General features: G+C 40.1%; 1 protein-coding gene across 4 annotated transcripts; it reads right to left on the reverse strand.

Annotated features, from left to right (window-relative positions):
* Window positions 1–2,771: 2,771 nt before the first annotated feature.
* Window positions 2,772–27,212, reverse strand: alkal2b (ALK and LTK ligand 2b). Of its 4 annotated transcripts, XM_044344423.1 has the most exons (8): window positions 27,036–27,212; window positions 21,389–21,477; window positions 19,697–19,847; window positions 17,061–17,311; window positions 10,173–10,226; window positions 9,330–9,410; window positions 7,703–7,788; window positions 2,772–3,497 (listed from the first exon to the last, which is right to left on the reverse strand). In XM_044344423.1, exons 4-7 carry the CDS (start codon window positions 17,299–17,301, stop codon window positions 7,724–7,726), a joined length of 441 nt encoding a protein of 146 aa, XP_044200358.1. In that variant the 5' UTR covers window positions 17,302–17,311; window positions 19,697–19,847; window positions 21,389–21,477; window positions 27,036–27,212; the 3' UTR covers window positions 2,772–3,497; window positions 7,703–7,723. The 4 variants fall into 4 exon arrangements, with proteins under 4 accessions (XP_044200358.1, XP_044200361.1, XP_044200359.1 ...); XM_044344426.1 differs by lacking the exon at window positions 27,036–27,212 and having other exon boundaries at window positions 21,389–21,490; XM_044344424.1 differs by lacking the exons at window positions 21,389–21,477; window positions 27,036–27,212 and adding an exon at window positions 19,985–20,168.
* Between the last annotated feature and the right edge of the window lie 81 nt (window positions 27,213–27,293).

The following is a 27,293-nucleotide window of genomic DNA, read 5'->3' on the forward strand; positions in this document are numbered from 1 at the left end:
ACCCCTAGGTTGGGAACCACTGGACTAAACTAGCTAACTGTATGACGTCACACCTCGCTGCGTCCGTCTTTATACACAGTCTGAGGTAAAACTGTAGACAAAGAAGAAACTGAAGCTGATTCAACTCGACACATTATGTGTTTGAGTTTGCAGTCCGACCAGCTCTGCTGCAGTTTTGGCAACAACTCTCACACACACATACACACACACACACACCTTTTTTACAGTTTGCCTAATTACTATAAATGGCTGTAAGCGATATTTTGGGCTCATCGAGCCAAAGACAGACAGACAGACAGATCATTACCTAGAGTTAGTTAAAAGAAAATCCCTGTAGACGTTATTCTTTTCTACAGAAATTATCACCAAACAATCAATAAAAGACTGTTTTTAGACTTTTTCAGCTTAAATTTGCTCCTAATCTTTAAAACGCAGGATTTAATGTCACCTAAAACACCACATTTTTTAAGGCTGCACTCTTCAATCAAATATTGTATCTCGAAGAATACAAGAAGAATCATATTGTACACATTTTCTCAACATATCTTCATATCAGTTAAACATTAAAAAAAAAAGTTCTGTGGATTTGAAGAGTTAATCAGCAGAGAGGAAACGTTCACTTTAAACCTGAAACTGTGCAGCGGCAGCCAAAGTCAACAGAGCTGCTATGTGGTTCACCCTGTCAGAGACAAACAGACGCTGCACTGTGAGCTTCTGTCTGAGATCACATCCAGGGTCTCTGACTCTGCTCTGTATCTAACCAGACATCAGATGCACAAAGCTGTCTTCTTTTTGACCAATTGGCAGTGAATTCTGGGTTCATTCAAACTAAAACACGGTTCCAACATTTGACATTTTCCAGGACATTTCTCTGATATTTTTTCCTAAAGACTCGACCCAGAACCTCAGGAATTACCTGGATGATTCTGCACCTCAGATTTAAATTCAGCGCCATCGCAGGAAGTAGAGCGTCCTTTATGTAATGAAGTGGACAGAGGTGGAAAGTATCTAAGTACATTTACTCAAGTACTGTATTTAAGTACTTTACTTGAGTATTTCCATGTGATGCTACTTTATACTTCCACTCCGCTACATTTCAGAGGGAAATATTGTACTTTCTACTCCACTACATTTATTTGAAAGCTTTAGTTACTTTCCCATTAATCTCCCATTGATCATCTCACGACCCCTCAGATTTATCTGCTGACCCTTTCGAGGGGCCCGACCCCTAGGTTGGGAACCACTGGACTAAACTAGCTAACTGTATATAAAGTAGTGTTAACTAGCTCCACCTCCAGCAGCTACAACAGTAACATGCTGCTCTAACACTGATGCTTCACTATTAATAATCTAATGATGTCATATATAATAATATATCAGTCAGAGGGACCAAACCACTACTTTTACTGCAATACTTTAACTACATCAAGCTCATAATACTTATGTACTTTTACTGTAGTAGGATTTTTCATGCAGAACTTTTACTTGTAATGGAGTATTTTTACACCGCTGTATTAGTACTTTTACTGCAGTAAAGGATCTGAGTACTTCTTCCTCTGCTGGGTGTGGAGGTTGAGCATTTGTTTACCTTTTCGAGGTTGGCAGAAAACGTTTGCTCATTATTACTGATAGAAATGATGGATGAAACTATGACAATAAGTTGTGATAAACTGGAATTATCCACAAACAGAGCTGGACTGTTGGGCAAAAATCAACACTGGGTACCTGTGATGTCAGACTGTTGTTATTTTTGATGAATCAAAAACTTCCATCATATCATCAGAATTGTCTTTAAGTTTGCAGTTTGTCTGGTGAACCAAGAGATCTGGAAAATGAAGAAGATGAACAAACAAAAATAAAAAATCTTGATTAGGAAAAAATCTGTATCAAACTGGTGTCTTTATTCCTTTTTCAGTATGTACATATTGCACACGGGGCGGCAGCTTAAACAATATAAATATACTAGAATATTATTATAATTATCACTGTTGTTATTATACATCATGTAACATTAAACACATTCAGCATCTCAGATTTTTTCTGTCCTGCAAAAGGCAACAAAGTCCAATCAGAGTTTGTCCATTTATTTCCTCCGACAGCTTCAAATGGCACGTAAAACATTGTTTAGGCGTCCATATTCCAAAACAAGACAAAAAAAATTAAAGAAACACTGTTGTCCTGCGAGACGAGAAGAAGATATTCGGTCCCAGGAAAGAGAAAGATGAAACCTGCGTTACTTTCCAAAGGAAAAATCAGCGATCCATCTTGTTTCAGCTTGTCGTTTTCCAGAAAATAAATCCTGCAGCTCCACTAGAAACCAGTGGAATTACCTCACAATCATCAGAGGAAGGCTCATTCAAAAGAAGAAAGCAGAAATCCATTTTTTCATCAGTCTGAACGTGAGAACGCGAAGATAAGTTTTCCTTCAGATGAGTAGAGTCCAGTAGAAAACAGCAGGTGAGGTGAGTCCTGTTGTGTAGACCGGATTCATAGGCAGAGGAGAGAAAAGTAGAGTTTGAGAGGAGAGTAGAGTCCAGTAGAAGAGAGGTGAGATCAGATGGAGAAATCAGAAAGGCAGAAGAAAGAATAAATAATGTTTTCCTTAAGTTAAAATGAGTAAAAGATGAATCAAATAAAAATGATTCAAACTGTAAAAAGTTGTAAAAGAGCTGTTTGAATCAAATAAAGTTGAATGAAGTCCAACTGAGAGAAGTCAAATCTAGAAGACCTGAGTCGAGTACTTCTTCATCCTGTTTTTCCAAGTGAACTTCAAATGCACCGTGTTGTGTTCAGGCGTCAGATCTTGGCTCAGGCTGCAGCTTTGGAGCTTCGATGGATGGATTTGCACAAATTTTAAACTTGAGGTTAATAATCAGATCTGCGTCATATTTCTGCTGCTTGCACACAACAAGTGTATAAAACAAAGACTTTCATAGGAATGTTTCTAAAGCTTGTACCGTTTTTTATCCTGTTTCATGTGTTCGTTTTATGTTTATGGTTTAAATCTCTGTGATTTTGTTTGTTAGCTAAAAGTGTGTCACATGTAGGTTGTTTCATGACAGAATAAAACCAAACTAAAGCAAATGAAATTAAACGTGATGACAACTTATGGAAACAGAAGTTGATTTCATGTAATGGGAAAGCTGTGTATGACACTAACGAATCTCTTATCAAACCTTTTATTTCTCCTTTTTTATGTTCAAAGATCAATAGAAAACATTTAGGTAGCAGCTTCGTGTTTATCTGAGCTTCTCTCTCTGGTTTAAGTGACAGACAGATAAGAATAGAATAGAATAGAATAGAGTAGAATAGAATAGAGCGCATTCTGATCGCTGGTTGTTGATCGTCGTTAGTTGAGCTCATTGGCTGCAGGCGATGACAGCAACGCCTTGGAAGAGTTTCTATTGGCTGCAGAACTTCTGCTGCTCGTCAGTGGATGAGCCTTGTTAGGATGCCCCGCCCTCCTGGTTGTCTTAGCAACACTGTCTGTCCGGAGGCTGTTGAATGAAAAGAGATAGAATAGCTCAATCAAACATACTGAACCATTCCTTTGAGAGGAGGTTAAAACTTAAAACGAAGCCGAGCTGCCGAGCCTTCAGTGGGTTAAAATACAACATAAACATTCCACCAGTTCTCGCTCAGAGTGTGGAGGAGTGTTTGCTGCTCTGAAAAACATCCCTGACAGATTTTTAATGTACGGCAGATTTAAATTGGGAGCTGTGTAGGAACATCAGTGCTGCTGGAACACAGCAGCTGAAATTAAGAGCAGCTGCAGCGAGCCACGGTGAGGGAACTGTAGTAAAGTCAATTTTTCACGCTCTGCTCCCTGGTTTACTCATGACCTGTGGAAAATAAAAACAGCTGGACGTGTCCTGGAATGACGCTTTAGACGCTCCGGGCTCGCTGTCCATAAATTGGCCTTCCGTGAACATCAAAGGAGTTACTCAACATCCCTCAGAGATGCTTGGTCACAGTTTTACTCCAACCAAATCAATAACAGTCCTGACAACCCTGAGCATCTTTTTTCCACCATAAAACATCTCTTGAAGCCACAATCATGTTCCCCTATTGAGGCTACAGAAGAGCGATGTAACAGTTTCATTGACTTTTTCAGAGCCGAGGTCAACAAAATCCACTCTCTGATGTTCAGCTCTTCCTCTCTGCCTCCTCCTGTCATCGAGGACTCGAGGAAATCCTCAGAAAGATGAAACCCTGAACTTGTGTCCTGGACCTCATTCCCACAGCTCTGCTGAAATCATACATCCTCATTCTTAGCCCTCCTGATCACCCAAACTGTCACCCTCTCTATTCAAAGTGGTAGTTTCCCATCTGCCATCAAGATTGCAGTCATCTGGCTCCTACTCAAGAAGCCCATCCTGGACCCAGAAGTTCTTGCCAGCTCCAACCCCCCTTTCCTGTCTAAGGTGTAGGAGAAGGTGGTTGCTTCTGATCTTCAGGACCACCTTAAACAGAACAACCTATTTGAAAAAATGTCAGTCAGGTTTTCGTTCAGCACACAGCAACGAAACAGCTCTGCTCAGGTTTATGAATGACCTGCTGATGGCAGCTGATGCAGGTTCCCCTTCTTCCTTTCATGAGCCTCCACACCAGCAGTGGGCTGTCAGATTCTATACTTAAGTTGTTTCAGTTGTTTTGAGTATGTCTCACTGGAAGGATGCAAGTCTAGATTGCTACCTGTCACCTGTGGTGTTCCGCAAGGATCGGTCCTTGGCCCCATCCTGTTTACCCTCTACTTCCTGTTTAACCCTGTTAACCCTCTACATTCTGTTTACCCTCTACATCCTGTTTACACTCTACATCCTGTTTACCCTCTATATGCCCCCCCCTTGGATGTGTCATCAGTAGACATGGGATGTCTTTTCATTGCTATGCTGATGATACCCAGCTGTACATTAAAACTGCCCCAAGCCCTTCTGCAGCCATGCCACGCCTCAGCACCTGTCTTAAGGAGATAAAGGCCTGGATGAGCACAAATTTCCTCCAGTTAAACAGCAGAAAAACTGAAGCTCTCCTTATTGGCACTCCACACCAGATTCAGTCATCCCCCATACATCATCTCACCTTTGTTGGCCAGGACATCCCCCTTTCCTCCTCAGTCACTATTCTGGGTGTTAGGACTTTTGATGACCATATAAGACATCTATGCAAAAGCTCTTTCTACCAGATGCAGAGAAACTTATCCATGCTTTTATCTCCTCAAGACTGGACTACTGCGATGTGCTCTTCACAGGGATCTCTGGTGGGAGCATCCAGACGCTCCAGACATTCACAACAGCGCTACCAGGATCCTGATGAGAGTGCAAAAATACGAACCGGCTCCCTGTTTCCTTCAGGATTGACTATAAAGTCCTGTTACTCTCATAGAAATCCATCAACGGCCATGAACTGATCACACCACAAACCTCCACCTGCACTCTCGGATCTGCCAGCAGCTTGCTCCTCTGGGCCCCCAGTATTAAGCTCAGCACCATGGGGCCCTCACAGGAGTGGCGGGTAATATAGGCCAAAGATAGGCCTTCCCTAAATTTACTACTGGCTATTGTGCATCCTACACTGCATACCGGGAAAGTTAAAGTAATGAAAATACCTGCGTCAGCAGTTCAGTGGTTGAAAAGACCACGGCATGTTATGTGTTATATGAAGTTAGCGACAACCTGACCAGGCTCACTTAAGGTGGACTGACCTTTAAGGTGGACAGCACAGACTATAGACTCTTTCAAAAAAGGCCTAAAACCCTTTCCATTCAGGAAGGCTTTTATATCTTAACTCTTATTACTATTTTCTTTAAGTTGTGTGTTCTGTTATTAATACTGTAGCACTTTGAGGTTCACAATGAATCATAGTACAAATTAAATGTATTATCATCATCATCATCATCATCATCAATTGTTACAACTTGAAGAAGAACAACACAGAAGAGGGGAGGTTAAAGGCCACAGTTTAGTCTTATATTTCCATACAGTCAGGGGATTCACAAAAGAGAGCTTAAACTAAGACATCAAAGAAGCAGAAGCTGTGATATTCTGACTTTTAGTCCAAAAACATTGGATACTACATTTCCCATAATGCAGCTCTACTCTAAAAGTCTTTGAGGATGCAGTATCTACAGGTTCTACAGACTGCAGGTTCTGTGAGTTCTGCTGACTACGGTTTTTTAAAAGAAACACAGGTTGTACAAGCTCTTGAATCCTACAAAGTCTAAAGGTCCTCAGACTTAGAGTCTGTATGTTCTAAATGTTCCATTCTACGTTCTACAGACTCTACAGACTCTGCTCTACATGCTCCACTGACCCTAGGGTCTAAAGACTTTACAAATATAGAAGTACTACAGTCTCTATGTTCTATTAACTGTGTTCTAGTCTAAGAATTATTCAGAGTCTACACGTTCCAAAGACTTAGAGCTCATGGGTTTGCCTGGTTCTACAGGTCATATTCTTTTTAGCATACAGGTCAAACAGACCCTGGGTTCCACAACTTCTATATGTTATAGAGACTCTGGTTCTACTGACTACAGGCTGTATGTAGGCTGCATCAGCTGCTATGTAGGCTGCTCAAGATTCTATGTGTTTTATAGACTTAAGGCTCTACATATTCAACAGACGCTCTATTGGTTTGTCCGACTTAACACTCCACACATTCTACAGTCTATGCTCTCCAGGTTCTATGTCCTATGGATTCTACAGACTCTACAAACTCTAGAGCTTCTCTGCTCTACAGATTCAACTTGTTCTACAGACTCTGTGTTCTCCTGGTTCTCCTGGTTCCTCAGGCCTTGACCACACGTATATGAATATTTTTCTAAACAGATATTTTCCCCTCCTGTTGAAAAAAAAAGAAAAGCTGTCCACGTGACCTTCGTTTTAAGAAATATCTCCATACACACAAGAACGCAAAAATGACGACAAACGATCAAACAAGCATGTCGGGCCAGTAGGTGGCAATAAAGTCTACATCAACGACACATCAAATACCAGAGAAGAACATTCTCAGCATGCGTAGTGAGCATATTTTCCCTTGGCGGTAGTTGTTGTTTCAGACACATGCTCATTACACAAAGCAACAATGGGCATGTGCCTAAAATGCAGTTTGCATGTGGATGAGAGGCCAAAACATAGGGGAAAAATAGTGCGGACAAGACCTTGGTCTCTGTGGTTCTGTCTGGTCTGTTCTCTCTGTCGGGGTCATTTTGTGGTAACCTTTGTCTGAACTCGTCTTTAAAACCAGAGTTTTTCGGGTTCTAGTTATAAATTTTTGATGGAACAATCGTCACATTGTGTTTCGGCTGTTCTTGCTCTTCTTCTTTGGTTTCCTTTGAGATGGCTTCTCGCTGCCAGTGGCGCCTTGCGCTCTGGATGATATCAGATATCGATGTTAATGTTCCGTTTTAGGGAAACATGTAGAACGGTTCCTCTGCAGTGTGACTGGCAGCACACAGAAACACAAACAACAAATATTTTGATATTTTTCTCAAAGAATCCTTTTAAGGACGGAAAAAACCCCAAACTTTCTATCATCAGACTTTTAGGCCTCAAGCTGCGTTCATTAACATGTTTTACCTGTTCTGACCTTTGTACTTTATAAAGCTTTACGAAGAAGAATATCTGATTACAGTCCACAACAGTTCCTGGAAATGACTGCACTTTGTTCAAGACGTATATTTCATCTGTATATATAAACTTACCGTTTGTCTGTCTTGGTCTGTTTATCTCTCTATACAGCGAGGGCTGTTGGCCAATCGAGTCAGCAGACGAGCACATCGTTTATAATCTGCGGAAAGAACAAACGAGTTTATCAGAGATGAAACAACACTTTATTCAAAATCTGATCGATTCATAACTGCAGACTCGATGTGTTATTAGAAAGTGAGAAACGAGACCCTTTACTGATGTCAATACGTCCTTCATTAAGGGTTTTCAAGTTATAAGGTTCTAATAAGACATTAGAAAAAGCTTGTTAATCACCTGCAATGATAAAAGTTAATAAAACATTAAAAAGGTTCTTAAACTCTGCGTTGTAAATGTTAATAAGTTGATTTTGGTGCAGATTCACAACCTAGCAACACAAAAGTTATTCTTATTAATAATGTATATATTATTATATATATTTTTGCACTGTTGTATTGTTACTTTTCTTAATTAAAGGGTCTGAATACTTCGTCCACCACTGATTTTATTCTTATTTTCTAGGTTTTTTAAAGGATTTCTACTGCCATAGTTATAGAGGCTTTTAAGTTGATTTGTTGACCTCGTTAACAAACAGTTGCAGTTATTTCCACATCCAGCAGTTACGGAGCAACATTATCATTCATGTGGAGTCGTGTTTCTGTCCACCTGGTGAATGTGAGTCCAATATTCACTCTCTTTTAGCTCTGTTTTTACTCTCTACCAACTCCTGAGGGAAATATCTGGCTCTTTAGCTGCTAAATGCTCCACTATGTTCACCAGCTAGTCTACAGCTAACTGTGTCTGTTAGCAGGTAGTGTACAGCTGCTTTTTACAGCTTTTTCTCTGAAAACAGCTGCCTGCTGCGGTCCAAAACAACGCTATGAGACGCTGAGAGTGAACCAGAACAGTAAAGTTGCAGCCGGACAGATAAACAATGAGCTGAAACTCACTATAAAGCTCCGTAAAGCCGAGAGGAGCTGCAGAGTCTCTGATAATTCACTGTAGGTTCATCACTATGAGCCACAACCAACACATTACACACTGACACGTCATAAATGTTCAAGAAAATACAAGTTTTATTTAAATATTTAAAAAGAGGACAATTCAGCGTTTCTTCAGCTGCAGAGATGTTGATACAAATATCAGATCTAGTGAGATTAAAGTCTCCTAAAATCGAGCAAAGTTCCAAGTACATGAGTTAACTAAACTATTTTTTATTTTGTAAACAACAACAGGACATGTTTGAACCTTCTTGCTGCTACATTCATGTTAACTGAAACAATCCTGCATGAACAGGCCACAACACACACACACACACACACATACACTTTACCATATGTTATCTGTGTGATCGTGTCAGAACAGCAGCAGCTCTTATGATCTTAAATCATGCATGTAGCTCAGTGTTTATCTTGGAGAGACAGTGTGTGTGTGTGTGTGTATATTTACGTACGTGTGTGTTAAAACAAGTCTTATCCTGTTTTTGATCTCAAACAAACTCTTGCAGCAACACGACATGATAACATAGATGGGAATCGAACCGGCAACCTGATTGTGTGTGTGTGTGTGTGTGTGTGTGTGTGTGTGTGTGTGTGTGTGTGTGTGTGTGTGTGTGTGTGTGTGTGTGTGTGTGCATGTACTCACAGGCAGGTATTGTGCAGTCCCTGGTGTTGTGGTACAGTCTGTTGAAATGTTTCCTGCACTTTGGGTTGAAGGAAAGAGGACCTAAAGACAGAATGAAAACACACTTTTAAGGTTATTGTCAGATAACCGCACGGCTGAAAAGTTAGCGGTTACATACTGTAGATGCATAAAACTGTGTGTACGCACAAAACCGGACAAATCTAAAAGGCCCTCTGTTTGTCAGCTTTATAAATCTGTGTGTACGCTTTGTTCTGTTCTCTTATAATCTCATTCATTGTAGTTCCAGGTGCCTTATCTCCACTCCCACAATAATCCATAAATCAATAAATACACACCCTCAACCAGATGTTTTCATATCAATTTATACTTAAAGGGTAATTCCTACATTTTTTTTCTTGTCAACAAATCTTTTGTATTGTGTGTGTATCTAAAGCCTGATATATCATATTTGGTCACTTAAGTTTGTTGAAACTCTTCATAATGAAGGAACGTGTCACCCAGTGCAGCGTCGTGACTCACTGACGTGTTTTTAATAGCTTCTGGACAACAATGAAGGTCTGTGGCACAATTTTTATCTAATATGCTACAACAAATACCAGCATATAAAGATACCTATGAGTCATATGGTTCTCTAGTTTTGTAATTTCCCTGAAGAAAGTTCAATAGGTTGAGATGCTGTTAATAGCTTCTTGATAAAGAAGTGGCTGATTGTTGTTGAATAAATCTTAATGGAAAAAACTGACACGTATCTTGAAACTGCTGTTATTTAGAATAATGCACATGTTTATGTTTGATAAAGGCACTGCATATCCTTCATATACGTCACCGATCAAGTGTTCGTACCTGTCAGGTGTCTGATGAACTTCTCCTTGTGTCGTGGATCTCTGGGTTGACCCTCTGAAAGAAACACAGAAAACCTCTGATGAGAAAATTGCACATGGAAGTCGTGAATCTGAAAGAAGTTGATACTGGTTTGTTTTCCAGACGTTGAAAAGAAAAATAGTTGAATGATGTTTGTAATAAGACAAAATTAAGTGAGAATGATGTGAAATGATGAAGAACAGAATTAAATGCATTTTACTTGTTTTGTCCTTTGTGAACTCCAGAAAGAGGCTGATCAATAAAACTAAAAAAAACATCTTATTGAGGAAATTATGAAAACACTTTTGCTCTATATGAGTATTTGGAAAATGTCTGATTAATAAGAAAATCTGTTTTGTATTTGTAGCTTTAGTGTGTTTAGCAGAGTGTTGTTTATTTATTTTCCATTCATTTAACCTCTTAAACTCTTGATTTTCACAATGAATGTTCTGTTTTAAAAACACCTTTCACCAACATTTCAGGGGAAATTCACAAATTAAACCAATTTTCCAATTGAACATGAGTATTTTTGGAAATCTTTGGGTTCTCTACTAGAATTTTAAAGTTCTGTTTCGATGACTTTGAACCATAATGACTGATCCAGCAGGATTTGGAGTATTTTTACATTGCTGTATTGACAACTTTACTTAAGTGAAGGATCTGAATACTTCTTCCACCACTCTGTATATATAATAATAAAACTCTTAACCTCTTTCAGCGACTCTCTGTGTGAATTAAAGGACTGTTTGTGCTCATGTGGGAACAATCCAGAAGCTTCACTTTCACAACCAGAAATATTTTCACGTTCAGATGACGGATTTTTTTTAAAAAAAAAAAGCAATGTATGAGAAATAAAACTCCTGAAGGTCAAACTCGTAACATAGGAGGAACAAGGGGGAAGATGATGATGATGATGATGATGATGATGATGATAATGCAGAGTTTGTACAACAGTGCTGTTGTTTTAAAACACAGCAGCTTTCTCAGCCTGCAGGAGTTTGAAAACTGTTCTTAAATCAGACCGAAGGCGACGTAAAGAAGGTCAAAGACGCCATACAAGCCACAATGACTTCAACCATTTACACGAACAAGCTCTTTTGCTTGTTCATAAATCCTTAAATAACCTGCGACCGTCATTTAGATGTTCTTCATGTTTCCCACAAGAAATCTGCTGAGGCTATTCCCTGTTTTTCCCTTGAAGACTCTTCTTTTTGTCTTTGAATTTGAATGTTATCCAACCTTTATATTTGCAATTTACAGTATATCATTTTCTCCCAATTGCATTGTTTTATTGTATTTCTATCAAACATTTTGTTTATTGGTAATTTCATTTTTGTTTTTGGGCCTAACATCGTTTTTTAATCCTGTTTTTTGAAGCACTTTGAGCTTCATCTTTGCATAAAAGGTTCTGTACAAATAAAGTTATTATTATTAAAGATGGAGAGCGAGACTTTTACATATCGATGAACGTCTGTTACATTCAAGCCAAACGAGTTCACACAACGCTGATCAAGCCGATCACCGCCAGATAAATCTCTCTGTATTTCACGGTATACAGAGTTTTTAATCCGGTGTCTGTGGCGACTTTCCCGCGCTGGCGCACCGTAGTGATGCGTTTTATGTCAACAAGCAATGATTGGTTTGCGACTGTCAACCGGGTCGGACTGTCCTCAGTGCGCACCAATGGCGTTGCATCACCAGGGCGGGGATTGGCTCACGTTAAAACCATCAGGGTTCTGCAGTGACGATGTCGACAGTGTTTGTGTAATTACTCTCACCGCTGGAAGGGGGAGACAAAAGTTTGGCACTGCAGGTTTAATATAAGACGTATGTGGGAATGTGTTTTGGTTGTTGTAACAATTCCTACTCTCTATACTGACCCTGAATGCGACTACACTGTAAGAAATTAGGGATAAAATCCACAGCCCTCTTCAAAAGTTCAACTGAAGCTAAAATGAGTTTACAGCAACCTCAGTTAGATCAATCCAGTCGATATCTTCCAAAGTTACCGTCTGTTTAGAACCAAATATCCTCTGAATAACTAATCTCGCTTCGTGGCACAGATACATCTGCTTAATCAGATACAGTGACAACAGGTGTGCATCATCAGGTGCAATAAGTAGTGAGTCACTAGGATCTGTTGAGGTAAGAGGGTAAACCTGTTCTGTAGTAAAATGACTTTCTGTATAATTAAGTTCACTCATGGTTGTGCTGTGTGATCATAGATAAATAATGATTGTCAGCAGGAACAGAGAAATCCTTTAATTATGATGTTCCATTTGTGTTGAAAACTTTGTGTCAGCCCAGTTCACTCTGTGGTAACCTGAGCAGGTAAAAGGCCAGTCACAAGGTTCTTCAGTCCTTCAGTTTACAGACGACATATTCTGCACATTTCCAGCTCTATATTTATATTCTGGGGCTCTACTGGAATATCTTTGCATGATTTCCAGTTAAAAACTCCTTATTTATCTTCTACTGGTCCTTTATGCAGCCCCTCAGTTCAGCCTCTGTCTGAAACAGGCCGTTTTAGCTCCTGTCTCTTTAAGGCCCCCCTCCCGATGAACCCACTCTGTTCTGATTGGTCAGCTTCAGGAAGCTTCCTCCGGCTCCGGAGGCTACGTAAACAAACTATAGTAGCAGGATTTCACTTCTTTTTCTCCTTCTTTACTCCAAATGTGAACTTCTCCCACATACATGTTGGAGCTGAATCAGATCTGAAATATGAGAGTAAACAACTTGAACAACACATGGAAACACCTTAGCAACCACCTTAGCAACCAAGGCTACAGAACAGACGGATGAGCTGACATCAGCTCGTCAGCAAGGTAGAAAAAAGCTGTAGGTTGAAGCCCTGACTTTTGACTTGCAGGCAACATTTATACATATGTTCACCTCAAGTTTTGGAATTTTGACCATGTTTAACATCCGACATCAGAACAGGATATAAATAACAGAAAACCACAAAAAGCTGAATATTTCCCCTTGAATAAACAGCTTTTTTTGCACATACTCCTGCCTGCTGACCTGCTTCCTCAACATCTCCTTTAAAGTCTTCTGCCCTTCATGTGGAGCAACATGACAACACTAACTGCAGACCGAAGTACACTTAAAATATTCAACGTTCAGCAGTGAAACAGTTAAATATCCACTCTGACATGTGACTGAAACCCGTCATATCAGCGACCATCAGGACCTCAGACAGTTCCGACATCGCTGGTGGTCTCAGGTTCAGCACCTTGGACAGCAAACCTTTCAATTCCATCACAGCTCAACATGATGTTCGTTTACGTTAAATGAAGCTTTGGTGAGTCGAGACAAAAAGGAAGACAAAATAAACCTCCTGCCCAGCAGAGTTTTTTGTTAATGTGATCCAGAAGTCTGCTGGAAAATAAAATTACAAAGAGGGAAAAGAAGAAAAAGAAGAATGTGCACTGTGAGATTTCTTCTGATTACTTCTGCAGAGTGAAAGTCAGCTGCCACATGTAAGTCACTTTTATTTATGTCGCCCCAAACTAACAGATTCGCCTCAGACGGCTTTAAAATCTGTCCGTCTTAAGAACATATTTACTGAAGAAATACAAGGAATGTTTCAGTATCATCATGCATAAACAAAACCAATTTGAGGTATTTGTAAATTGTATATTTTTACATAAAGAGTACTCTAATACATTTGTTTTTAATATTTTCTCATTTATAACAAGTAAAACTAATTTAAAGGTTTAGTTTAAAGGCCTTTTTTGTTCAAACGAAACACACAATGTTTGAATTCTGTCACCAAATCTACTAAATGTTTTGAGTTTACTGAAGCACTCCAGATTCAAAACCTGCTCAGGATCAGTGTGAAGTCTGGATTTAGGACACATTTTTAGTCTGGTTTATATGTATTTGGATTGTGCCTTTAAGTTTCTAATGTTTTAATATGCTATTTTATATTATGCAACAGATTTATCCTCTGCTGGATCAATCATTGACTCTATTCTAGTATAGAACCCAAAGACACTTTTGTGGAATCGGAAAATTGGTGTAATTTGTCACTTTCACTCAAAATGTCGGTGAAACGTGCATAAAACAGAATATTGATTGTCAGGATTTTAAGAGGTTAAGAAAGTCTGCACAATCTGAAATCTCAGCTTATTTTGGCTCTTTTTTCTCAACATGCTCCAAATACTGTGTGAAGTTATTAGCAGGATGAAGTCTTCCACTTGTGTTCTAGACACAACCAAGCTGTTTATATCCTGTTTCCAAAGCCTCTCCCAAGTAAAAAGTACAAAAAACTCCTCTCTTAATGTAGGCGTCTTCCTCACAGCTTTAAAGACTTCAATGGTAAAACCTCTCCTCAAGAAATCCAATCTAGATTACTCAGAGCTAAACAATGACAGACTCATTTCTATTCTACCTTTCCTTGGTAAACTTTTAGAGAAAACGTTTTTTAATCAACTACTTGTTTATCTAACCAACAACAGCATTATAGACAAGCTCCAATCTGGTTTTCGAGCCAACCACAGCGCAGAGACAGCACTACTAAAAGTAGTAAATGACCTGAGAATTATTGTGGATGCAAACAGTGTGACTGTCCTTCTTCTCTTAGACCTCAATGCAGCATTCGTCACAATCAACCACGAAATTTTCATGAACAGACTTGAGGAATGGATGGGTCCCTCTGACTGGTAGACTGTTATGTATCAGAGACTCATGGTATTGAATATGGTGTTCCTCAAGGAAGCATTCTCGGTCCAATTTGGTTTTCATTATATATGCTCCCACTTGGAAACAGTATTACCCATCACCACGTCAATTATCATCTTTATGCTGATGACACACAATTGTACATCTCTGTATCATCAAATGACCCCAATGCACTTCATGCTCTCCTGTCTCACTGACATTAATGAATGGATGGGTGAAAACCTTATTAAATTAAATGAGGAAAAAGTTATTTTAATAGGACACAAAGCAGCAAGAGAAAAACTGCAAACAATGCTTGGTGGTCTTAACAAACAGATTAAAACACACATCACAAAAACACCCTTTTTTCATCACAGAAATATTGCCAAAGTCAGAGATTTTTTAACTCAGAGAGATGCTGAAATGTTCATTCAGGCTTTTATGACTAGCTGTTTAGACTATTGTAATTCCCTTTTACTGAATTACCTAAAAAGTCTATAAGAAAACGACAGCTCGTTCAGAGTCTTAACTAAAACAGATCACCCCATTGCTTAAGACACTGCTCTGGCTACGCGTATCTGTCAGAACTGATTTTAAAGTTCTTTTACTGGTTTATAAAACTTTGAATAACCTCACTCCTCTAGACATTTTATTTCATTTTATTTTCCGGCCAGATCATTAAGGTCTTTTAAATGTTCCTCATGTGCCCCATAAAAGTACCACTGAGGCAGCCCTCTGTTTTTATGGAACACGCTGCCTCTGGATGTTAGAATGGAAAGATCTCTCTGTGTTTTTGTGAAATTAAAGACCCATCTTTTAAATCTGGCTTTCACTTTTACTTTGGAATAATGCTAAAGCTTCCATTTTTAAATTTTATTCATTGGTTTTATATCATTTTATCCCTGGTGTTTATTTTATTGAGTTTTATTCTATTTTATTCTATTTTCAAAACATTATTATTGTACTGCTGTAATTTTAAGTCTTGCAAAAATGTATTTATTTTTGACTGTTTTTGTGTTGTGAAGCACTTTGGGCTGTATATTTGTATGAAAGGTGCTATATAAATAAAGTTGAGTTGAGTTGTGAAGTATTAGAATATAATATTTCCATCACATTTTCATATTGTTATACCTCTACACAGAGAAAGGACTACTGTGGTACTGCATTTCATAAGGAAAGACGAAAGGAAGTTGCACGATTAACGTCTTAAACTCTTGATCTTGAAAACCATAAATGTCACCAATAAAGAGTTTAAGAGGTTAATGCAGCAACTGCAACATGGTCTCTGTTGTCATTTATTAAGAAATGCAGTAACACGGTAACACTTTCTCATTGTAGAGGCCAGAATAACATGACTTTCCACTATTCGTCTTATGTTCAGGGTTTAAAAATAAGAAAAATAAGATGGAAATATAATATTCTAAAACCCAAAACTACAGTTTGTTGAGGAAAAAGATTTCAGACTGTGCAGACTTTCTTAACCTCCTTGATTTGAATAATAAATGTTGTGTTTTATGCACTTTTCACTGACTGAAAATCACAAATTCCACCAATTTTCCAATTTGACAAAAGTATCTCTGGAAACTTTGGGTTCTACTAGAATTCAAAGTTAAGTTTCAGTGAGTTTGAGCAAACAAAGAACAGCAGAGTTTAAGAGGCTATAAACACTTAAAAAAAACACTAAACATGAATGAGCTTACTTATCGACTCAGTTATTTGTTCAGGATGTATTAAATATGATTTCATGTGAGCAGAACTCCAGATTTTTTGTTGCTAAATGAAGGTCATGACATGTTTAAAATCATACATAAATCTCCTAAACTATCCAACGTCTTTGAAGGTGAAAGCTGCTCTGCTGGTTTGGCATCAGCCGGCTGCACTAATGGAGCGGACTGTAAATGCACTGAAGTGGACTTCATCATCTCTCTGATCTAAACAACAAAAAGTTCCCAGGAGTTCAGAAACAGGCTGAAAGGGACACAGAGTTGCATCATTTCTTCTTCTTTCTCTTCTGCACCAAACACACCGATCATGAATTCATGTGTTCATTCATTCGTAATGTTGACTCATGAATTACTCTATAGATAAAAGACTGACCGCAGACCACAATGTGATAAAGATACCTCACTCTTTACAAGCTTTTATCAGACCGCACCGAGTGTAGTATTTTTAGTATTTGTGGTATTTAGTATTTGCAGTACTGACCCAGTCCGTGGCTGGACCTGCTCTTTCTCTCCGGGGCTTTAACTCCGTGCCCGGTGAGCCCCGCTGCCGTCTCGGCCCTCGCCTTAGAGTACCGGCCGACCAGCTCCAGGACGCTGCGACCGTCCAGACGCCCGTCCGCCCGGGTGCTGGAACTCCGGAGCAGTGCGGCCGCCGTGCAGCGACCCGCGGCCAGCAGCAGGACGAGCAGCGCAGACAGGACCGGGAGCCGCGGGACCAGCATCCCTGCAGACCTGCAGAGACACGTGACCAAAGTTCTTATATCTGACATTTTCGTCATCGAGACGATTGATTGATTGATTGATTGATTTGAAATTGAATGAACTGGACATTTAACTCGTCTCTTTCTGAGGGATAAACGTTCACTCTTCACCTTGGAAACAACAAATTATCTCACCACAAGGTGTGTTGAGTAGCCGGAGCTCACGAGCATATCACATGGTCTTCTCTACTCAAGAGGCTGCTAAATGGACCTTGAGGTGACATTATTTGCTGTCTCCAAACATGAACGAGAAGTCCTCTAAGTGTTCAACAAAAGAAAGATGCACTTCCATAAAAACCGAGGAAACACCATCTGCTGGGGAAACACCATCGTGTGTTTTGATCAAAAGCTCCAGTGTGGGATGGTTTTTTTCTTTCACATTTTAGCAATTGAATGCATTTCTGTTTTAGAAACTGAACCGAAATAAACTCAATTTGACAAAGATTTAATTGTTTTTGCTCCAAAACTTAAACAAAGAGCTTTTTAAAAAATTTGTTTCTTGTGTTAATAATAAAATAATTCATAAATGAGACTTTTTCTTTCAAAGGCGGTCATATTTTGTCTATAATTAGCAACAAATTACACAGTTTTTAGAAAAGGAACTTATTGGAAAAGATTTGGAGATTACAGACAACTCAAAGATTCCTTTTTGTGTTTCCTGCAGGATTTTTTTTTTTTTTTTTTTATCTCAGAGATGGTATGCATGCAAGCAACAGATAACAACATGTAACGTGTCTGGTTTACATTTCTTCATCTACTAACACTTTCAGAACAAAAACAGTTGATTTAACTTTAAATTCAAAGCAAAATCGTTTAAAGTTGCAGTTTGGATTAAAATTCATTTTGTCAGAACTTGTTGGTAAAATAATCGAAGTTTCCATGAAGTTCTATAAGCGTAATAAACTTTTTTTCTCTGTAAACAAACTGCCACTGAAAGTCAAAGTTACCTCTCTCTCTCCTCTCTGCGGCTCTTTGCGCGGCTCAGTGCGCCTCAGCTCCCCGGCGCACGGCTCACTAATCCCGGGTTCTCCCTCCCGGCTCGTCCCGGCGGGGTGACTCCCCCAGGTGTTTGATTTCCGCTTTTTAAAAATGCTTTTGTGTCTTTTTTTCTGTGTCTTATTATCCCGGGTTACTCTGGGTCCGAGCCGCGTGCCGAGCGCCGGGGCCCGGTGGCATCTTAGACCGGCGCGGGTCGGCAGTGGAGCGCGTGGAGCGGAGGAAGCACTTTCATCATCATCATCATCAGCCGGTTTGTCCCGCAGCAGCCGATACAGAGCCGGACAGAGTCATGTCACAGAGGAGTGCGGGGCTGTCCTGACAGATGGAGACAAGCTGGAGCTCCGGGACGTTAATCTTTAATCACTTCTATCGATCAGGTTGATCAGGTCTGCCTGCGCCGCGCGCTCCTTCTCCTCTTCCTTCCTCTGTGGAAATAATCCTCCTTCTCTTCTCTGCACACGCACAACTCAATACAGGAAATACAGGAGGAGGAGGAGGAGGAGGAGAAGGAGGGAGGTGCGCGCGTGCACGCGCAAGTGGATTCCTGACGTGCACGCACGCACACACATACACACACAAACACTACAACTGAGAGTTTGACAGATCAGTGTTGCTCTCAGCGGTGCACCACTCCCTCTTAGTGGATAGACATAAAACTTATTTTTACCACCTGTGTCTCCTCTTCTTCTCTTCTCTTCATAATTCTGGATTTGTAGGTTGCAGATTACATAGAACTTGTCTGCAATCACTTTTCTTGAGCCACAACAACAAATAAAATAAAACAAGATAAATACTGTAAAATATAATAAATAAATGGATCTTCTTGCTGTGAGCCAACAGTGCTCACCACTGATTGCACCACAGTGACTCTGGAGGTGCACATCTACCCCTGGTTCCTGAGGAGGTTTCAAGTATTGTTTAGGGGGTCTTTTATTTTTCTTACAATATTTTTGATGTATTTTATGACTTAATCAGATAAGGATAGTGCAGAGATGGCAGGAAGTGTTGCAGTTCACAGTCTGTATCTTAACTGCTAAACCACAGGAGCACCTGAGGTTTCAGTGGACTTTGAGGAGACTGATGAGGGCGGTAGAACTCCTGTAGGAGATTTCAGAGGTTATTTGGGGTTTGAGACTCTTAAGAAAGACTCAGGGGTCTGAGAGGGCCTCATAGGAAAGTTAAAGTTATCTTTGAGAAGAAACTGTCTATAAATGCTGTTCCATATCTGCCTGGATCAACCAACTGGACGAAGCAGGCAACTGCCCAGTAGCCCCCAAACCCCGGGTTTACTCCACATCATCTGGCTCTGCATAATCTGATTAATCTGCCTGAATGACTAATGCCCAGTGGCACTCACCTCTGTAGTGATGAAGTGCTTTGAACGGCTGGTCAAGGATTAAATCTGGTCCCCACTACCGTGCACACTGGATCCACTACAGTTTGCCTTCCGTCCCAAACAATCAATGGAAGACGCCATAGCACACATCCTCCACACCACCCTATCTCACCTGGACAAGAAAGGGAGCTATGTGAGATTACTGTTCATTGACTACAGTTCAGCGTTTAACACCTTAGTTTCATCCAGGCTCGTCACAAAGGTCAAGGACCTGGGATTAAACACCTCACTGTGCATGTGGATCCTTACCTTTCTGACAGGCAGACCCCAGGTGGTGATGGCAGCTCTTGTACCCTCATCCTTAACACAACCCTCTAAGGAGTCGGATGTTCAGTTTTTTCCTGGTAAATAAATAGGCCTGTTTGTTGCTAGTGAAAATTAGCATTAGCTCTAGCATTATCACAGTTAACCATAGACTGTAAATGCACCGTGCTAACCAAGATAGCAGCTAGCAGCTAGTGTTAGGGTCTGCTCCATCCATATGGTCACTTCTGGCTCCAAAACTCCAAGATGATGACAAAAATGCAAACTTGAGGCTTCAAAATGGGAGTCCACAAACCAATGAGTAACGTCAAAGTGGTGACGTCCATTATTTTTTTACAGTCTATGGTCAGGACAACAATTTACTCCTGAACATCAGCAATGCTGAGGAGCTGACAGTGGACTTTGGGAAGAAGCAGGGAAGGGACTATGCCCCCCTTAATATCAACATTGGAGAGAGTGGACAGCTTCAAGTACCTTGGTGTCCACATCACCCAGGGCCTAAACTGGGCGCTGCATACTGACTCAGTGGTGAGAAAGGGAAGGCAGAGACTGTTTCACCTCAGATGATTAAGGAAATTCCGGGTATCCTCTCAAATACTGAGGAATTTCTACTCCTGCACCACCAAGAGTGTCCTGACCGGGAACATCACTGCCTGGTACGGAAACAGCACCGTGCAGGACTGCAAGGCCCTGTAAAGAGTGGTTCATTCAGCTGAACATACAATAGGCAGAGCTCTACCCTGTCTAAAGATATTTACACCAGGCACTGCAAGAATAAGTCTAGGAGAAGCATTGAAGATCCCAACCACCCGGATAACAGCGTCTTATCTCTGCTGTGGTTGGGAAGAAGGTACAGATACAGCAGGCCAGCACTGAGAGGCTCAGGAGGAGCTTCTACCCTCAGGCAACTAGGATCTAGAATAGTAGACTAGAATAATTACTTATTTAATCTTTTTTTATTGCACAATTTGAAGGAACTGATGGGACTGCATTTCTTTGTGATTGTGCCTAAATGACTGCATGTGACAAATAAAATTGATTGATGTGAACTCTGCCAGGTCCATCATCTTGTGGTCCTGGTCTTGAAGACAGTCTCTGTTTGAAGACTTTCATAGTTTATATTGAGCTCAATTGTTGTAAAGTTGTGTTCTATCAAAAACTGAACACAGAAAACTAAGGTACAGTTCGTATTATTCCATCACAAGAGTACTGTAACGCTGCAACCAACTATTTTCATTGATAATCTATTGATTACTTACTGTAAAACATGTAAAAAAAATGTCCAACCAACAGTCAGAAACACAAAGATGTTGAGTTTACTATCATGGAAAATTGTACAACTAGCAAATATTACTTTCTGTCAATCGATCAATCAACTAATCATGTCACCTCTAGAGTAGGAGGTTAATCCAGCTGTGTATGAAGTCTGTGTTTTGAGCCCAGATCAGGTGCAGAGGTCTGTTTTTTGGACTCAGCACCTGAACAAGAAAAGATAAGCATGTGTTTTGCACACTGGTAGCATTAAACACAGTAACATGACTCTAAAACACAGCAGTAACATTTATTAAATTAACAGTAAAACACTTGACAGAGTTAAAAACACAGATAGAGACAACATAGTACAACAACAACTGAACAGTGAGTGACTGGGAGCCAACACACAACTCTCTTCCTGTTGATGTGAACGGCGGTCTGTACTCAGAGTTCCACCCTTATTTGTTCATCTGCTCTATCAGATACCAAATCACTCAGCTGCTCTGTGTGTGTGTGTGTATGTGTGTGCGTGTTGGATTGTATATGTAAACACATGTTCACATTAGCACATGTATATTGAGTATGTGAGAACTGCGATTTATCAGGAATTATCAGGAATGTATGCGGGGACTTTGCCAGGTTATACGTGTGTGTAGTACATGTACAGTACATATACATATATATACTGGTTGTGTGTGTGTGAGAGAGAGAATATTCATGTTTTTTAAACCTGTATTTATTCAGGGTTTAAGGAGAGGTTTGCTGAGGAATGATGGCCTGTATCTCACATTGGAGGCTGTTTATTCATGCAGGTCACTGCAATGCCGACAATGTTTTCTCACAGCCATTAACTCCAATTTGTACACATTCAGGCCTGTACCACAGTACTGTAGCATTTACTGCATGCCCTGTCCTGGAACGTCTCCAACAACTGCTAGACTGCTAGAACGTCTCCCAAGAGTACATTAATGTCCTCAAGAACCCTTTTTTAACCTCATCAGCCCCTGGGGTCTCGTAAGGGACCCCTGGATCCCCCTCCAGCAGCCCTAAACATTAGGAGAGCCACCAGAACCTCTTCAATGATCCACTTTAAGGCCACAGCCTTAAAGTGGATCCTGAAAAAAGGCACTGAATTGAGTGAAGTCTCAAGGAACCTACACATGAGCCAGTGGGTTCACTGAGGAGTCTCCATCAACACCTCTGGAACAACAGTCAGGTGTCCATATGAGCAGTGAAAGAGGTTTTCCTCGCTGTAATCATTCCTCCTGTTCATACTGGATATTAAAAGATCCCCTTCAAATGTGCTTTCAGTATAAGTGATGGAAGCCAAAATCCACAGTGTGTCCACACAGTCATTTTGTGCAAAAATGCATTCAAAAGTTGATGTGAAGCCTATATTCAGCTTCAGCAGTCTGAGTTAGTCATATCAAGTGGATATCTGACACATTTACAGTCTTTTTAGCATCAAATTCCCTCTTTGTGTTTCCTCGGACAGTGTTTCCCTGTTGAGCTGCAGGTGGAAGTATAGTAACAAAAAGAGGGATTTTGGCACTAAAAAGACTGTAACGTTGAAAGATATCTACTTGATTTGACTCATTTGGACGCTGAAGCTTCATATTAGGTTCAGATAAACTTTTAAATACATTTTTGTACAGAGGGAGGACTGTGGATTTTGTCCCCCATCACTTCCATTGTAAGGTCATTATGAAGGGATCTTCTAATGGTCAGTATGAACAGGAGGAATGATTACAGCAAGAAAAACATATTTCACTGTTCATTTCGGCTCCTGATTGTTGTTTTAAGACTTGAAAAACTGTGAGCTTTAAGGCCACCTCTTTTCACACCTGAACACACCTGGCCAATCACGGTGTAAAATGAGCATGGATCATCTGTTGCGGAAAGTTACAGAAATTGTTGGACACAAAAAAAAAAAACAAACCCTCCTCCTGATTCTACCCTAAAATGATCTGACATGCACTAAATAGAGAATGACAGAAGGATAGAAAGAAGGAACATTTGTGAACATGATAAACTAAATAAAACACACATCTGTCATGTTCGCTGTGGCACTGTTTCACGGCGATGAGAGATGTAAGAAAAACTAAACACACATTGACTGAGAGCGTTCCGTTCTGCCAGGTTTACCGAGTGTTATCATTCCACAAACACACACACACACACACACCTGCTGTCAGCAAACTGTTACCACGGTGACAGAAAAATGCACACACACACACACACACACACACACACACACACACACACACACAGCATTTACCTGAATTCTTAACAGCACATGTGATTAACTGAAAAGCCAAAAACAACACCAGGTGTGTGGAATGTGAAATGTGTGATCTCTTTCTCTTTTTCCAATCTTTGTTTCATTTCTTTTGACCTTTGACCAAAAAAAAAAAACAAAAAACAGTGGTTCCCAACATTTTTGGCCTGTGACCCTTTAAAATAAAGCAAAGTCTACCTGGGACCCTTGTCACTTGTTTCACTGTCTACCAGTTAAGTCACTGATATTTCAAGGTTACATCCTCAATTGTCTTGTTTCGTCTGACTAACAGTCCAAACCCTGAAGATATTTAGTTTATCGTCATGTTGACAAAGAGAAGCAATAAATCATCACATTTGTGAAGCTGAAACCAGCTTATTTTGTACATTTTTGATTAAAAAATGACTAAAACCATTATTCTATTATCAAGATAGTTGCTGATTAATCTTCTGTCAATCAACTAAGTGTTTAATAGACTAAGCTTGCAGCTCTAGAGAGAGGACTTATTGTTTTATTTTAATAACTTTTAAAGGTTTGATGAGGTAAAATACAGAAATGCACAAGAAGTAAAGCAAAATATGTTTTTTTCTGTATCCTATCCAGTCCTATCATCTTGCAACAACTTTGATTAATCCAGTGATCTCTTGTGGGGTCACTGGATGACCTAAAATAATACCCTCCTCTGTGACCTTGATGCACTGTTGGTCATCACCGACTGTCACTTTTACAAACTAACCCCGAAAAATAAAAGAGTAGAGAAGAAACCGCTTCAGAAAAAACAGAATAAGAGAGAAAGAAAAAGAAAAACAGAACTGCTGATGTTTTTGGCTCAACAGTCAGACAATTAAAACCTCTGAGACTTCCTAATGGCACAGAGAAAACACAGGGGTCAAAGGTCAGATGGAGTCGTGGTAAACTATGTGTTCATGGAGACTCTGGAGACGTCTGAAAACACTGACTCTAAACATTTACAGCTCTCTAAATCTGTCTAATCTCTCTTAATTAAACTCTGTCTGCATGTGTTTTCTGTCTTCTTATTCTGCTGTATTCTACTCCTTTCTACTCTACTCTCAGATGTGAAGCATCAAACTAACCGCCATGCAGCTGCTTGGTTTCTTCGCCCGGCAGCCACACGTGTCCTGGTTTTTAGACCTTGGCCAGTCTGACAAATAAAAAGCTTCAGAAATAAAAAGTCTTGTGTCTTGTTTCTTGGCGTTTGGAGGCAAAAACATAATAATAATCAATAATAACCAATTCACATTCTGTTATTCCTCCAGGACAGACACGCTGCTGCATCATGCTGACAATGCGGATATTTGTCTGACTTCTTCATCTGCCCTTTTACACCCGAAAACACACACAAACACACACAAACACAGCTCCCGGTGGTTTGAGGAACAAGCTGTTTGTTTGTTCTCTCGGGTATCTCAGAACACTGTGATGAAGCTTTTTATGGGAGTTCATTAAAGACAAAGCTACTGAGAAAACGCAAGACAAATCAAAGCGATCAATTTGTCAGTGCAGGCACAAAAAAAACAACATAGAAAACAGTTTAGAGAATAGGTCAGAGCAGATTTATGGGTGTCAGACGCTAGATGAGAGCAGCTGGAACTCCATCAGAGCCTCTTAAACACACTCACTGTCTCTTAGAACCTTGAATTTGAACTTGAATTGAATTCAGGAGCCTTTAAAACCTAAAGAATCTTTGTAACATCCTCAGTGACCCCTTAAGCTTAATCCAAAATCTCTGGAACATCCCAAGAACATCTCAACTCTATTGGAGAAGGAGGCTGCACTTCAACAATGGGATTCTCAGTGGAGTGCTAAACCCAAAATCCAGTAGGCATGTTCCAAAAGTGTAAAACAAGGGTAGCACATCTCAATTTTCTAGTCAAGGAGGACAAAATATTACATTTCACTTGTTTATTTGGCTCATATCACATTAGAAAAATGCTTATGCGTTTCGGCACAGAGCCTTCTTCAGAGCATTTTAAGTATATAGATTCAATTCAGTCATATACACAAGGGCAGAGTTAGTACACAGCTGGGAGTTGGACCCAGTCATCTGGGAACCAATCACCCTTCTCATGTTAATATTTTGTCCTCCTCGACTAGAAAATTGAGATGTGCTACCCTTTTTTTTTTTTTTTTTTTTACATTTTTGGAACATCTGTTCAAACCTCTGGAATTTCACAAAGAACCATTTCAACATTCTTAGAAAATTAGAAAAGACCCTTGGAGCATCACTTGGACCCATCACAAGAACTTCCTCTTCAGAACCTGTGGAACCTCCCACAAACATCTGAAACCTCCCCAAGAACCTCCGAAATCCTATTAAGGACTGTTGAAATCTTGTAAAGAATCTCTCAGACCTTCTTAAGAACCTCTGGAAAGCCCTCAAAACCCCTGGAACATCCAAAAGAACCTCTTAAAGCTCTTCTAGAACATTTCTCACCTTCAACCACTCTGAACTTCTGAAACATCATGAGTTTCCAGGATCTCCCAAAGGACCTATTGAACTTTGTGAAGGACCCCCTGAAATCTCCATCAAACCTCTTTTACACAGCCCGTTCAAGGCGGGACGAAGAGAAATCACCTCCCCTCGTCCTAATAACATACTTGTCCTCCCTCATGGCAGAGTTTACAGCATCACGCCTTTGAATCCGGAACACCAGCATGCTATGTGAAAGCACACATGGAGGTTGCCTTATGCCGGCTTTGAGTGGTTCAGTGTAAAAAAGCAAAGGCGGCTCCTCTTTATGGCTATAACATGGGTTCTCTGTATATAAGAGGCTATTGAGAACCTCTGAAACCTCCTTCAAACTTGTGAAAGATCATCGCAAGCATTTGAACCTCTTCAGGACCTCTGGAACATCACTAAGACCCACATAAACCTCCTCAATGATCCCGGAAATGTCTTCCAGAACCCTTTCCATATTCTCAAATATTTCTAGCACCTTATCAAGGACCTAGATGTCTGGAACCTCTTCAATAACCTCTTAAACATTAAGCTTTATTAAAAACCCTTTAAAGCTTCTCTACAACTTATGAAACCTTTTAACTTCCACAAGAACCACATAAACCTCCTCAAGGATACTGGAAACCTCTTCCAGAACCCTTTACATCTGCTGAAACACTTCTGACACCTCCTTAGAAGCATCTCTATGAACATCTTCAAGAACCTCTTGAACTTTAAGGACAACCAAAATCTGCCCAATTACCATTAAAACCTTCAACAATTTATGAAACTTTCTCAAAAACATCAACTAGAGCCACCTAAGCTCCCTCACACCTTTTCAAGAACCTTCTCAAAACCATACATGCAAACCAAAAATCAACACAGTCATATCTGGATTTGTGCAGTGCCCGACAGTCTCAACTTAGGCAACACAAGGAGGGTTTGAACATGTTTGAACTATTTGGACACCCAGGATGGTTCCACAGCACCACTCAGTGGTCAGAGATGCAAACTGCACCCTGATAGCTCATGAAGTTCTTTCTTACCTGTAAGAATAGTTCAACACTGATTCACAGATGCTGCTGACCTGCTCCTGTGGGTTAAAACATTCAAACATGTTTCTCTTCTTGCCTCATCTTGCAGATGTTTTTGCGTCCAGAGCTGATAGAAAACACCTGCTTTGACTTCATTAATTAGGGTGTGGCCAGAAGTTAAGTAGTTTATCTCTACGTCTGTGATTCAGTGTTGGGTTATTCTTTAAGGTTGAGCGCCTCCCTGTGGTTCAACAGAAAATGTTTTTATTG

Source organism: Thunnus albacares, chromosome 24, assembly GCF_914725855.1.
Source record: "Thunnus albacares chromosome 24, fThuAlb1.1, whole genome shotgun sequence".
Lineage (NCBI taxonomy): Eukaryota > Metazoa > Chordata > Actinopteri > Scombriformes > Scombridae > Thunnus > Thunnus albacares.

What these genes read in the sequence shown, in the direction of transcription:
- alkal2b (XM_044344423.1), bottom strand. Translation starts at nt 17,301, where the DNA reads ATGCTGGTCCCGCGGCTCCCGGTCCTGTCTGCGCTGCTCGTCCTGCTG. An exon ending in CAGGTCCAGCCACGGACTGG is followed by an intron (nt 10,227 to 17,060) that starts GTCAGTACTGCA and finishes TGTTTCTTTCAG; the next exon opens with AGGGTCAACCCAGAGATCCA. An exon ending in GTTCATCAGACACCTGACAG is followed by an intron (nt 9,411 to 10,172) that starts GTACGAACACTT and finishes TTCTGTCTTTAG; the next exon opens with GTCCTCTTTCCTTCAACCCA.